The 15224-nt window shown below is 33.3% G+C and overlaps 1 protein-coding gene across 1 annotated transcript in view; it reads right to left on the reverse strand.

Annotated features, from left to right (window-relative positions):
• The window catches only part of GRIK1 (glutamate ionotropic receptor kainate type subunit 1), a 181260-nt gene that overhangs the window by 70386 nt on the left and 95650 nt on the right, over positions 1–15224 (reverse strand). The window contains exons 3-4 of the mRNA XM_058184958.1: positions 6657–6914; positions 1274–1455 (exon numbers count right to left, since the gene is read on the reverse strand). Of these exons, the coding sequence (XP_058040941.1) occupies positions 1274–1455; positions 6657–6914 (440 nt within the window). The remainder of the gene's footprint in view (positions 1–1273; positions 1456–6656; positions 6915–15224) is intronic.

The raw sequence follows: 15224 nt of genomic DNA on the forward strand, positions 1-15224 counted from the left end.
GTGCAGAACAGGTTAGTCTTGTCTAGATGATATATAACTCCAATACATTATGATAACCTTCCATCTGTTTATAATCATTGTCCGTAACAAAATTCAAGAAACTTCTAATGAGGCCTCTATCCTAGTTTACATTAGATAGATAAATCATTCCTGCTTGAATGGGTTTTTATGTTTTTGATTAGCTTCAACCCTGGTTTAAATCACAAATAATATTTCAACAGGTGTTTATGTATATATGTGTGCATACAACACCCCCCCCCAAATGCTAATATTAGTTCATTTCCTCACCAGTAATTTACAGCATTTTTTCAGTCATCCAACAACATCATGAGCTTACAGAACATCAGTGATGATACATATTGTCTCAACCATGTCTGAATAACAGGTTTGTGTACAAATAGCTTTAGTTTCTTCCTACAAGTTCAAAAGTTCAAAGGTCTATGGAGACTCTCAGTCATCCAGGTCATGGTTGTCCCAAAGGTGCTTTTTCAAGAGGCAACTGGACTTTCAGAGCTGAAGAAGCTTGTTGGAGGAGAAGCAAAACGTCTTCAAAGAAAGTCCAGTTGCCTCTTGAAAAAGCACCTTTGGGAAAAGTTCAGAGGATTCTAATAATACAAAATACAGTAGGATTCAGTAGAGACAACTAAACATGTAACTGTAAACAAGTCTCTGAATCTCAGCAACATGGGTCTTGACCCTTTGATCTAGAGATAAGATTTCAACCAGATGTCAACATTTATTTGACCAAGAGGCCTCCCATTGTAATTATTGCTTTTGCCTACATCAACTATTGCGGTTGTGTTTATGTCGTTGATTGTTAACCTGTCACTATTTTGAACAAATTTATTTGCGGCCTTTACCTTGATCACATTGGCAGCTCCCAGGCAAACAATAATAAAATATAATTCTTCATAAAACAAGAAACTGTATCCATAAAACTGAAACCTAAGATATAGGTTATTTATTGCCATCCATCATTTTTATATCAGATGTCTGCCCTTTGAAATTGGGTATTTAGATAGTGTTTAAGCTTAGAATGTGCACATAATCTTTATATCTGGTTGAGATGAGTGCTATCCCAGAGGCCAATTTTTCAATGCCTTCTATATGCTGATCGTAACTTTTAAATGGGTTTCTCCTTCAATTAGGAAGCCTGAAAGAACTTTCCTGCTCTCAGAGAGGGATTATGATAATGAACAAAAGTTTAAGCTTCCCCCAAATGATGCTGTGCTTTTTAGCAACTGCAAACCAGATGACATGGGCTCCTGCTTACCTGTTTCATGATTTCAGCTGCTGTGTCATGTGAACAATCAAATACCACAAAGTACTCTCCGCCCCTCTTCATCTCCTTGAGTAATGGCCGAGCATCTTTATTTCCAGAGGGCAATTGGCGTATTTTGAGTTTAATGTTATACCTTGAAGGGGCTTTGATGAGCTCTTGCAGACGAATTAGACCTAGAAAATGACATCCAGTCATTCAGATGTCCTTTCTGTTCAATGAATCTTTGCTGCCATTTATACTCAACATTTAAATGCACTGTTCTTGCACCAACTAAAAGCTTAATTTTCTTCTGTTTCTTCATGTTTCCCTGAAAATAATCCCTTGATCATAAGACCAATCGGGCTTTTGAGAACATGCACTAAAATAAGCCCCCCCCCCAAAATAACCCCCCCTGAAAATATTTAAATGCATGCGCAGCCTGTTCCCGCCATTTCATCTGGTTAGGGTTAGGGAGACAGAGCTGGAAATCAGGTAAGATGGCAAGAGGAGCCCCATCTTGCTCCACACGCCCCAAAATAATAAGACCTCCCTGAAAATAAGGCCAAGAGCTTATTTTGGGGTTAAAAAAAATGAGACAGAGTCTTATTTTCAGGGAAACATGGTAGACTATAACTGATAACACAATTCATTGAGAAAATTTATAGACTTTTTTCCTTCCTTTTCTGAACTTTTACGAGATAGGCTTTCAAATGAGGTTTTTGGGACAGCCCTACATCAGAGAGTTTTACCAGGGTCATTGGAATTTTTTTTGTTTGTTTTACTATTTTTTCTTATAAGAAGAAAAATAAAAATAAGAGGGAAAGCTGAAAGATGTATTTGTATGTTAGTTCTAAAGCATTTATATCTAGAAAAAGAGTAGAAACTATATAGCCCTCAAATAAATTGACACATTTTCTTGTGGGAGGTGTTTTTTTGTTGTTGTTGTTGTTAAATGAATTTTATTATTTAAAATGGGTGTGCAAGGCCAATCCACATGTAGACTTTGAATAATATATAAAAAGCCATAACCAAACAGTGGGAAGGACTAGGACAAAATTTGCTATCTTTGCATTACGAATGGTAATTAGCCAAGTTGTATATTTCATAATTTAATTTCACATTAAAAATTAAAATTTAATGACAAACTTTTGAAAATATTTCAGGAGCTCATGTGTTTCATGTAAGCACACCCTAGTATAAGTATTGCCATTAAAAAAAAAACCTCTTAAATATCCAAGATCACTGAACAATTAAATAGTGCACAAATGGAATAATGTTTCATAAAAAATTTAGCAAATGAACTGTTGCAATACGCAGCAGTATTTTTAAAAAAAATTTTATACTTTTTTTTATTACAGTAGAGACATAAAAAGAACAGGGGAAAAAACAAAGGATAATGAATAAAGCATTATTTATTGATTAAAATAAACTAAAGAAAAGGGAAAAAAAGATCCTGAGGATAGCAAAGTAAAATTAATTTACTGTTAAACATTACCAACTGCATACTGTTAACATGGAAATATTTTGCTTTCAGTTTCTTTGCTGGTCAGTTTTCACCAGCACTGACATGTTCCAAATGTTGCCCTTGGTACTATAGACAGTCTCCTTGCAACCTAGGGAATTTTGGAACTTGAAGTCTATACATTTGAAAGATGGCCAGGTTTGGCAATGCTGAGGTAGGTAGCAAGATGAGGGAACCAGCCAAGTGATTCCCCTGTAATCCAAGATTCAAAAGGAGATATCAAAATGAAGGAGACAGAATTGTGGTGGGTTTGCAAAAGAGAAGATAAAGGATGGGAGGTACATTTAAATATGGCACAACTGGGTTAGAAATGCCTAATGTTTTGCTAACTTTGGCCAAGGATAGAAACAGAGGGTACAAGGTGGTCTATACAAGGTGACTATGTCAGTACCAGAGCAGACAAACAACTCCCCTTTTTATGCATTACTTCTATCACATTTGTAAATAACTAAACAAGAAATGAATACATAATGAGGTGCTAACATGAGAAATAGTGCACATGTATCAAATGCAGAAATTTAAAATGGGACAGGATGCTGGAGAAAATACACACCGTTGAATATTCTCTGTTTCCTCAAAAAGTAAAAGATGCTTCCATTGTGTGTGTGTGTGTGTGTGTGTGTGTGTGTGTATGCATACACAAAACCTTGTTACAAATATGAATGGATGTGTTTTGCTAAATTCAGTATATAGGACTATAAATGTAATCCTTGACTTTCTGTTGTTAAGCAAGACAGCTGTTATTTGAGTTTTGAAAAGTCTATGATTTTTCTTGCCACAGTTGTCAAGTGAATCACTTGCAGTTATTGTCAAAAGGTTACAACAGCTGATCACATTACCCTTGGACACTGCAACTATCATAAATACATGCCAGTTGCCAAGCATCCAAATTCTGATTAATTGATGATGGGGATGCTGCTATGGTAAGCGCAAAAAATGGCCCTAAATCGCTTTTTTCACTACCATTGTAATTTCCAACTACCATTAAATGAATAGTTATAAGTCAAGGAGTACCAGCATAGTACTCTAGTATCAGCCTTCCAACCATGCATGCAAATAATTCTTCCTTTATGCATATTTGTGCATATACATATTTAAGATTTTTTCCTATTAAGTCAAAAGAGAGCCTCTAAAGAAAGAATTTGAATACAAGCAAGGGTTGCTTAAAAGAACCCTCTAACAAATGGTAATTATGGTAATGAATCTTCAGCAGATTTGTGAATGGACCCATTTGCTTTGCTTTGTATGGCTCTCTTTAACATCTGCAGCATAAGAATTGCACTAAGAGAATGCAAACTGATATATAAAACAGCATAAAGTATCACTCTAGTTACTCTGACATGCAGGAATGATTGCTCTCTTGCCAGTTATTGTCTTTGCTCAAGGCCTCACACTGAACTGATAAAATTGACTCTTTTCCTGGTAGACTGATTTTCTTCTTTCAATTTTTAAACATCCACAAGCCAATAAAAAATATAAACCATTATGACTATTGAAGTGAAAATTGTAGAAGCACTAAACAAATCTGGTTTTGGCTGGATCAGGTTTGTGGGCCTCCTGAAAAGATTGAATATAAAGGAAGATATGTAAATTGGCTGTAAATCGACAGTTTGGCTAACTTAAGCTTCTATTGCCAAAGAAGCTTCTTCAGTCATTCCTAAAGGTTATAATAACAGAGAAATGCATAATAATAGCTGTAATTACTGTTTAAAACTTCTTGGCTCAAAAAGATCCTTTATCATATGGTGTCCTCAGCAAGAAAAAATCACATTATAGCTGCTGGTGAATTTTAATGGGGGGAAATGGATTAATTAAGGAAAAGTCTAATCCATAATGCCTACAGATCTCTTTTCATATCTACAAATATATTCTGTGAGGTGACAAGAAAATATGTCAAAAGGAAGAAGAGATTATATTACTTTTCAACCCTTATCATTTTTGGTTCTTTTCCCAGTTAGCTCCAAAAATAAATGAGAGCCCATCTGATGCAAAAATGATCTTTTCATGAGGATTAGAAGGGATCTAACTCTTTGCAATCTGCTCTAGTTTCGATTGGAACAGGGTTTCCCACTCCTAGATGTTGCATGCTGGAAAGGGAGATGGTAGTTAATATCATTGGGTGGTTTTTTTCCCCTCTGATAAATTGCAGACACATCGTCCTGTAGGAATTTAGCACCCACCCCCCTCCTAGAAGAATGAAATATTTTAGAAAATATTTAAAAAGGCAGAATATATTTCCCTGGATGAGAAATGGAGAAACATGTTTTAAAGACAAAGCTGCTTCCTGACTCTCCCCCCCCCACCTTTGTCAATGGGCCATTAAGGCTTGAGCCAGTCCATTGTCTACATGACAAAGATAGGATTAGCCCCTACCCATCTAGCAACAGAATCTTACCACATGGCAAGGCTCAGGCAAGCTTGAGGGACAACCTACAATGTTAGCTAAGACCCCCACCCCCTGGGAGTCTGACAGCCAATCAGGGTACTCTTCCTGTGCCCCAGAAAGTTCAAAGCTCAGAAAAAGCATAAAACCAGGGAGCACACAGGATCTCAGCCCTTTTCTGTTCAGGATCTCAAGCCATGTGGTCCTGGCCACCATTAAACCATCTTTCCAAGCAGTCTCCATGTTTCCAGTGTCTTTGTCCCACTTGGAACTGAACCCAGATGGATATTTCTTCCAACAGTCCCTTGATATGCATCCCTGATATTTCATAGCTTCCTGTCTCAAGGATAGAGTCTGAGTTTGGATTCAAATGCCTACTTTGGACTAAAAAAAAGTAATAAATATATAATGCATAAATGCTATGTAGGAAAATATCATTAAAAGAATTCAATATTTTTAAATTAATCTAAGAATTACTTACAATAGATACAAAAATGGGCTACAGAAACCTACAGAAAAAAAATAAAAATAGAATCCCATGGATTACTTGATTGAATGTCTATTCCATTTTCTTATATTGGCGGTGATGCAGTGATTAGAAGGCAATCTTGCATTCAGTTCACTGCCAGCAATTTGATTCTCATCAGCTCAAAGTTGGCTCAGCCTTCCATCCTTCCGAAGTTGATAAAATGAAGACCCAGATTGGTTGGGGGCACTATGCTTACTCTGTAAACCGCTTTCTTAGTGCGCTTAAACTACATTGAGAAATGGTATATAAGTCTAAGTGCTATTGCTATTGTTACTGTGTCTCCAATTCAGCTCTAATCTTGTAAATGGTCATCTTCCGTTTAGATCAATGGACCTTATTCCAAGCAAGTATTTAAAGGACAAAATTTCCATAAAAAGATATAATCAGCATCAAATAGTAATGAGATAAAACAAAAAACGTAACGGGAAAAACTATGCAAGTTTTTAAGCAATAAGCACCTCCATGAGATCTCTGTGATGAGGTACTAGGAAGCATCATAGTGGTCTCCTGGGGGCCTTGCAAGGTGAGGTGATGTGTCACAAAGACCTGAAGGCCTAACAAACAGCAGCAGTTGCCTCAGCTGGGCATGCTTCATCAGTAACAAGAAAAAGACGGAGAAGGTAAGCTGGTGATAGTGGGGGGCAACATGGCTAGGCATCAGTGGCAGAGTGGAGGGCAGCCAAAAGGGTAGAGATGAGGGGATAAGTGAGGGGGGAGGGTTTTTTTCCTTTGCAAGAGATAGATTGGGCTACATGTCAGTAATTAGCCCAAGGTCACCCATTGAGTTTTTGTGGCCGAGGGTTGATTGCAACCTAGTCTTCTTGGTTCTAGTCCAGTATCTTAGGTGAATGCAGAAGAAGAAGGCATAGTACTTCTGAAGTTATGATCTAATAATTATGTAGGCAGAAAATCAGGAGCATTTCTGTTAATATAATATTTTTAAATGTTTCACGATACTTACTTGTACTGTCTTCATATACAACTGTTACTATCTTCCAGTTGTAATGTAGCACCAAATCTAAAACTGCCTGGCTGATGGCTGCATAGTCGGGATGAAGGTTGATGTAAAAAGAGTCTTTGAGATCCACTGTTGGATGTTTCCATCGTGTCTGAATATGTGGAACTTCAAGTGCATTGCAGATAGATTGTACTGCACTGACTGATGAGCTGTGGGATGGTCCAAATAGTGCAGCTACCCCCAGAGCAAGCTGGTCACATGCTGAGAGAGAGAGGTGGGAGGAGGGGAGGGAGGGAGGGAGAGAGAGAGAGACAGAGACAGAGAGAGAGAGAGAGAAAGAGGGAGAGGGAGAGAGAGATGGAGATATAACAACCTTTCTGATTTGTAATGCTTTTTTTAAACAGAAAAATGTAATAAGAACAAATTGTTTCATTTGAGGAAAAGTAATTACACAGCAGAAAAAAGAGAATTATATGTTCATCAATGTTTCACTGTTTTAAATTAACCAATGAAGAGGTTTCCTGTTACAAAATTCAGCATACAAAATAAATAAGAGAACTAAAAACAACACCAAAACCAGAAAATCATAGGCATACTAATTATAGGTATACTAGCAGGGGTGAAATGTAAAATTTGTTACTACCGGTTCTGTGGGCATGGCTTGGTGGGGGGGATAATGTGACTAGGTGGGAGTGGCCAACTATTTTTTTTATTTTTAAAAGCATTTTTTCTGCAACCTCTTCGGCCGAAGGGGTTATAAAAAAATGCTTTTAAAAGCCTCTGATTATCCCAGCTGAGCTGCACGATTATCAGAGGCTTTTTTTTACGTTTAAAAGCGTTTTTGCAGCCGAAGAGAAAATACTTTTAAAAGGGAAAAAAAAAACCTCTGATGATCACGTGGCTCAGTTGGGCATGGGGTGGGGGGGCAGGGATTTTTGCTACTGGTTCTCCAAACCACCTGCCGCCATTGGTACCGGATTGGGCGATCCGGTCCAAACCGGGAGCATTTCACCTCTGTATACTAGTATTAACAAGAGCCGCAGTGTTGCAATGGTTAGAATGCAGTACTGCAGGCTATTTCTGCTGACTGCCAGCTCCTTGCAATTTGGCAGATCAAATCTCACCAGGCTCAAGGTTGACTCAGCCTTCCATCCTGCCAAGGTCAGTAAAATGAGGATCCATATTGTTGGAGGCAATATGTTGACTCTGAAACTGCTTAGAGAGGGCTGTAAGAGCACTGTGAAGTGGTATATAAGTCTAAGTGTTATTGTTATTGTTATTAAACATTGAATTAAGTTTTTAAAATGCCAATGTCTAGTAATTTTAGTTTGATTTAATCAGCTATGTTTATTGAGAATTTCTCAAGATAGGTCTAAGATTAGAATTTTATAACAAATTTATTTATATAAATCCAAAATAAATAATGATTTTGAATATAATTTGTATGAGTAAAGTTTTCAATAGATCTTGATGAACAGATGAGAGTATTTGCTTTGTAATTTTTATTTAATCATAGATACACTAATTCCAATTAACTCTAATTTCTATTTTGGCTGGATTATCCCATGTAAACACATTTTCTGTGTTGTATACACACAGAAAGTAACAATATATTACAAAAGTTAACAAGAGTTTGAAACATCAGAAGAAATATACAGTTTTTCCACACATGCAAATATTTTTAGGAATAATTATGAATAAAAATTTTGTCTGACATTTGTTTCCAGCTCTAAATAGATACCAACCTGTTTTTTAGAAAGATTTGATTTAACTACTCTACAATTTTGATTTATTGATGGATTGATTATGTGTAATCAATATGCACTGAGTGATTTATGTGCGAGTCATTTTTGACTCCTAGAGAACGCACTGATAGATTTTCTCCATGACAACCTATCCCTAACCTAGCCTTTTAGGTCTTCCACTGGTGTATTCATTACCAGTGTAACTGAATTTATCCGCCTTCCCTCTGGTTGTCTTCTTCTCTTTCTTTCCCAGCATTAGTGCCTTCTCCAGAAAGCTAGGTCTTTGCATAATGTGTCCAAAGAAGGATAATTTGAGACTGACGATTATTTTTCCTTCTTTTAAACACTCAAAACCCTCTGAAAATCAACATATACTATCATTTTCATCATCATTTTATCATCCCCTCTTTCTCTTCTTTGTTTGTTTCTTTGATGTAACCAAGAAAGGCACTTTTGGAGACTATTGGACTATTATTTGTTTTTGTTGCCCAATTTTGGCAGTATAGTGAAAGGATGCTATATAGGATTGTATGTGATCTGTGGGCTGTTCTTTCCTGTATTGAGGGTATTATAGATAATCATCTAGGAGACACCTGACTTTTTCTTATGAGTCAAGTAGCCAGCATAATACAATTATTCAAGATGATTCAGAAACTGATTACAGGATGTTGTCAGAGGATTGACATAGGACAGTTATTCATCTAGAGCAGGGATGTCCAAACTTGGCCCCTTGAAGAGTGGTGGACTTCAACTCCCAGAATTCCCTAGCCAGCAACTTGCTCATATTTATAGCTCATGCTGGCTGGGGAATTCTGGGAGTTGAAGTCCATCACTCTTCAAGGGGCCAAGTTTGAACACCCCTAACCTAGAGCATACTAAATTATTTTGGCAATGTTTTTGGCAATATCAGCAGACTAATCTGATTAAAGTTGGAGGCTATGAATTTATCTCTTCTTCCACAAAAATCCAGAGATTCTTCTACATGTACAATGAAATAATAAGGGTATTTTCAAATTGTTTCAAATCTCAAAATCTTCATTAAAAGATATTTAGATCACAAGTCCAATTTCTGGTGATAGAAAATTAGTTGGGCTTAAATAAACTTTTTTCTTCTGCCCTTAGTCTCTCATGGAACCCATCAAATTCTTGTGGAGTCCCAGAGTTCTGTGGAATAGTGAAAAGTCCTGCTATAATATATGCATCAAGAAAAGATATTAAGTAAAATTAAGGAAATTATCTTATGTTCAATCTACACAGGTCAGAGTGAGCAAATAATTACCCAGTATTAGATCTTTTCTGTCCAACCTCAATCTAATGAATGGGGGACCAGGATTCTATCTTTCAAAAGTTTAGCATTTGAAAACCATCTTTAACCAATAGTATACTCCAAATAAGATAAAATATAGGAAAGAAGACGCCTAACATTGTATTTGCCCTGGAGAAGATTATAAAGATAGGTTTTATTTATTTATTTATGTTTATTTTATTTGTTATTGTTTTTATTCAAGAGATTTTAAACAGAATAAAAACAATGCAAAGACAAAAAGAATAGGGGAAAGTAATCAGAAACTGAAAAAGAAAGAAAGAAAAGAAAGAAAGAAAAAAGTAGTAAAGAAGTGGCAATATTAACAGCAGTTTTAAGTACATTTATATTTTATCCTCTCTAAGATGACATCATAATTTTCTTATTTCTGTATTCTACTCTTTCTAATCATTGAATCTACAAATCACCAGTTCACTTTTCTTTTCAGAAAAAGTCCATTAAATACTTCCAATCACTAATAATTATAGTAATTGATCTTTCTCTAAGCAAATAAGTTTGCTAATTCTATCTTCTTCACCAACCATTCCTCCACTGTGGGTATTTCAGAGTCTTTCCATTTTTGCACATATAGTAGTTTCTAATTAGTAATCATATATGAAAGTAGTCTTCCATAGCTTTTTCTAATTGTCTAATAGTACCAGCAAAAAAGTTCTAAACTGAATATTATCTTTAAAATTATTAAATTATTATTTAATAATTTATTGAACAATAATTTAAAATTATTAAATTATTATTTAATAATTTATTGAACAATAATTTAAAATTATTAAATTATTATTTAATAATTTATTGAACAATAATTTAAAATTATTAAATTATTATTTAATAATTTATTGAACAATAATTTAAAATTATTAAATTATTATTTAATAATTTATTGAACAATAATTTAAATGTTACAGCTAAGGTCAAACCTTACCTTTTGCTTCAGTAAGACACTTGAGGTACATTTTAGTAGCCTAAAGATGCTCTAACAAATTTTTACTGAATGACATATAAAAACTGATCATCTTTATAAATATCAGATTGGGATTCATATAATAGAGAAGCTACCTTAAGTATAGTAGGAATGTAGTTGCTGCCCTAGTAGAAAAACATAAAATAAAGGAATATCTAAGTCTCCCAACTGGTAGCTTGCTGAAACATTACCATTTCTTTTAACTTGTCTCTGGTATATAACTGAGCCAAAATACTTTTGATGATATAATAAATAAATAATAAATAATAATAAATAATAAATAAATAATAAATAAATAATAAATAATAATAATAATAATAATAAATAATAAATAATAATAAATATAATAAATAAATATAATAAATAAATATAATAAATTAGATACACTTCAACATTGGATCAAAGAGCTATTTCTCATGTCTTGAAAAGCAATCAAAATCAGTGATTTATTATATATCTCCAATGACAACAAAGATAATTAAGAACATATGACTGTACTTAAAACATCTCATAATTCTAAAGAAGATCCTGACACAATTAAGTCATCAATAAAACCACTCAAGCAAAAGCTGAAAAGAATCGAGAAGAACATAGCTTCATTATGATAAATATAGCAGGTAGGTCTGATCAAATTAAGGTAATGTCTAAGCAAATAAGTTTGCTAATTCTATCTTCTTCACCAACCATTCCTCCACTGTGGGTATTTCAGAGTCTTTCCATTTTTGCACATATAGTAGTTTCTAATTAGTAATCATATATGAAAGTAGTCTTCCATAGCTTTTTCTAATTGTCTAATAGTACCAGCAAAAAAGTTCTAAACTGAATATTATCTTTAAAATTATTTGTATCTTTATATGTATCTGAACCCCAAATTTTCTGGCTTTTTACAAGGCAATCAGGCATGATAAAATGACCCTTCCACATTTCCAACAAAATTTGAAGTACCTTTGTACATTTTGGAGTCATATTCCAATAGTATATCATTTTATAAAACTTCTCTTTTAAATTATAATGTAATGTGATTCTTTCCACCACTGTTCAAACAATATATGTTATAACTAAAGTGCATAACCCTTTTTATCATACAGCCTATCACTTATTCTTCCTGTTTTGAATTTCAGCAAAAGTTTACAATTTTAGCAATTATAATATTGAACAATAATTTAAAATTATTAAATTATTATTTAATAATTTATTGAACAATAATTTAAATGTTACAGCTAAGGTCAAACCTTACCTTTTGCTTCAGTAAGACACTTGAGGTACATTTTAGTAGCCTAAAGATGCTCTAACAAATTTTTACTGAATGACATATAAAAACTGATCATCTTTATAAATATCAGATTGGGATTCATATAATAGAGAAGCTACCTTAAGTATAGTAGGAATGTAGTTGCTGCCCTAGTAGAAAAACATAAAATAAAGGAATATCTAAGTCTCCCAACTGGTAGCTTGCTGAAACATTACCATTTCTTTTAACTTGTCTCTGGTATATAACTGAGCCAAAATACTTTTGATGATATAATAAATAAATAATAAATAAATAAATATAATAAATTAGATACACTTCAACATTGGATCAAAGAGCTATTTCTCATGTCTTGAAAAGCAATCAAAATCAGTGATTTATTATATATCTCCAATGACAACAAAGATAATTAAGAACATATGACTGTACTTAAAACATCTCATAATTCTAAAGAAGATCCTGACACAATTAAGTCATCAATAAAACCACTCAAGCAAAAGCTGAAAAAGAATCGGAGAAGAACATAGCTTCATTATGATAAATATAGCAGGTAGGTCTGATCAAATTAAGGTAATGTCTAAGCAAATGTTCTACATTAGTGTTATTGCCAGTAAAGCTCATAACATTACGTGCTTAGAATGATACACACACACACACACACACACACACACACACATGGGGGGGGGGTATTTGGGATGTTTGAACTAAATGTCTGAATGATTTTTTTGTGTTTAATATGACAAGGACATTGGATACACACATCGTAGAATCCCAAGTACTAAAACTAAGATTTTAATTTAATTTTGTAAAGCTATATTAGGAACAATGTCCTTCAAAAGGCATGTACTTTGGAAAAAATAAATTGAGAAGTTTTTTAAAAGTGCAATTTTATCAAGATAAATACTAAGCCACTTTACAACCTTCCCCCTAACTAATTATTCCTCTAAGGAGAAACTAATAAAACTTTGAAATCAATAAAAATAGGGATCCTTCTTCAGATTTTTGTTGTTGTTAGTTGCAAAGTCATGTCAGCTTTATTTATTAAATTTATATGCCACCCAGCCTGCTTTTGAAGTAATTCTGTGGGGCTTAAAAATATGGTTCGATCTCAGGGCATAAACCAATAAAATAAGCAATCAAGTATAAATTAGAAGGCATGGTGGCAAAGCCTTCATGAAATACAAATGGTTTTGGCTGCAATTATGAAAACCCTTAATTTTACAGAGAGGAAGATGAACTTAGTACTGTTTAGAAGTTTTACAGCTCTACAACTGTAAAAACCAGAAGACAAAACAAGAATAAGAATAAAACAACTGAAATAATTGTACTAGTACATAGAATAAAATAGCAACAGCTGGCTCTTCACTTTAGAAGAATAAGGTAAGATGGGAATAAGAAAGGTCAAATTTGACAAAGGAGAGGCAAGTAGAAAATGTAAAAAAGATTGAAATGACTGATTTTTAATAAGATATATTAATCTATTATGTAAAAGTCAATTGTTCAACTACAGCAAGAAAGTGAGTATAGCATATTCAAATTAAAACAATCGCACAGTTATTAAGAATGTATAAATGATATGTATAGGAAATAAAATATATTAGAAAAATATCATATTTTTTAAAAAATAAAAAATCTAATAACAATAACAGTTCAATAGCACTCTCTTATAACAATAATGATTATGAATTTAATAATCTTAACAATTCTTAGATTGAAAGCAGTGAAATAAAACCAAAAACTAAAGAGCAACCTATTACTAGCATTTAAAAATATATGCTGAATTCATGATTATTTCAATGAATTATCCATATTGTATTAATCCAAAAACATATAAAGTTAATGTACTGAAAAAGGAATTAAGATAGTGCTAGAACTTTTATGGGTACTTTTTGTGACAAATTACGTTCATGGTCCAGGAGATTTAACTATGAAAAATGATCCTTAAAAGCTGAAAGGATTTAAATCAGGTCAAGTTTTAACAATTTGCACCTTATGTTTATAGTCTGAAGTCTTTCATTAATGTTTTATAATCATTGTTTTCCAGATCAAAAGATCATTATTAATGTTCATTATTACATTTCCTTTCCATAATATGAAGTCCCAAAGCCAAGTGTTTAGGCATACAAATGTTTAAAAAATTATAGCAGATTATTGGCCAAGAATGACAGCCTAGCTGCTCATTCAATAGAATTACAAAACTTTGTAATTTTATCTTCCTTCAATATTACCTTTTTCTAAAAAAAGTTAACATGTTCATTATTTATTTGTTGCTATAATCTTATACCGTACTTTATATAATGATATAAGCAAAAGTGAAGTTCTTGCAATCACTAAAGAGTGGGTAGAGAGAAGATTAGATATAAAAGATATGAGAACAATTGTGTGTTCACACAGTATTTATATTTCATTTCCAAATTGTTAGACATGTTTATTATATTGCTCCCCAGGATGCCTGAAAAACAGGCAATTAATCAATTTATCTTTTTCTGAAAAAGATAACAATACAGCAAAAGTCGTCTCATCATCAAAAAACAAAATGGAGACTGTAGTACACAGAGGCAGAGGATCTGTTTGCCAATTTATTCAATAAATAATGGCTTCTAAAGTTCTGCATATCCGATAGTTTTACAAGCAATTATATTTAACTTTTTTGCCAGGATGTTGTGAGGCATGTAATTATTACTTAGCTTATAGTAATACAGTTTATTTTTCTAAAATAACATGAGCTAAATCTTTTTCCTTTATTAATTGTTAATTTAAATGTTTAACCTTTCAGTTCTACTTTTAAATTTTATGTTTTTGAGATTAAAATGTTTAAGGCAGAATTTATAATGCAGACCAATCTTCTCCAATCTTGTGCAATCCAGAAGTGTTGATCTTCATTTCCTTAACTGGAAGCCATAAATAATGGCTTTGCTAGCTCAGAATTTGGAAGATGTGAAGTCTGATATACCTAAAAAATGACACACTTAGAAAAATGAAATAAACTTTAGCCCATATCACTATAAGCAGGTCTATATTTAAGAAAGCTTTCTGTCAATACTTCCATGTAATTAGAAGGGCTTAACTGAAAATATATGGCAAATCTTCACAACAATGCCACAGCCAAAGGGAAGTGTGACAAAGATTAAATATTTCTTTAAAAAATGACATTTTTCTGGTCGTGAACTTTAGAATGTAGACACTATTAAGAATGTAAATTACGGTTTAAAATCCCGACATACTCAAACTAGTAGAAAAAAATTCCATTTGCAAGTAAGGAAATGTTTGAATTTCTGCCACAATCTATTATTAT

This window comes from Ahaetulla prasina, chromosome 5, assembly GCF_028640845.1.
Source record: "Ahaetulla prasina isolate Xishuangbanna chromosome 5, ASM2864084v1, whole genome shotgun sequence".
NCBI lineage: Eukaryota > Metazoa > Chordata > Lepidosauria > Squamata > Colubridae > Ahaetulla > Ahaetulla prasina.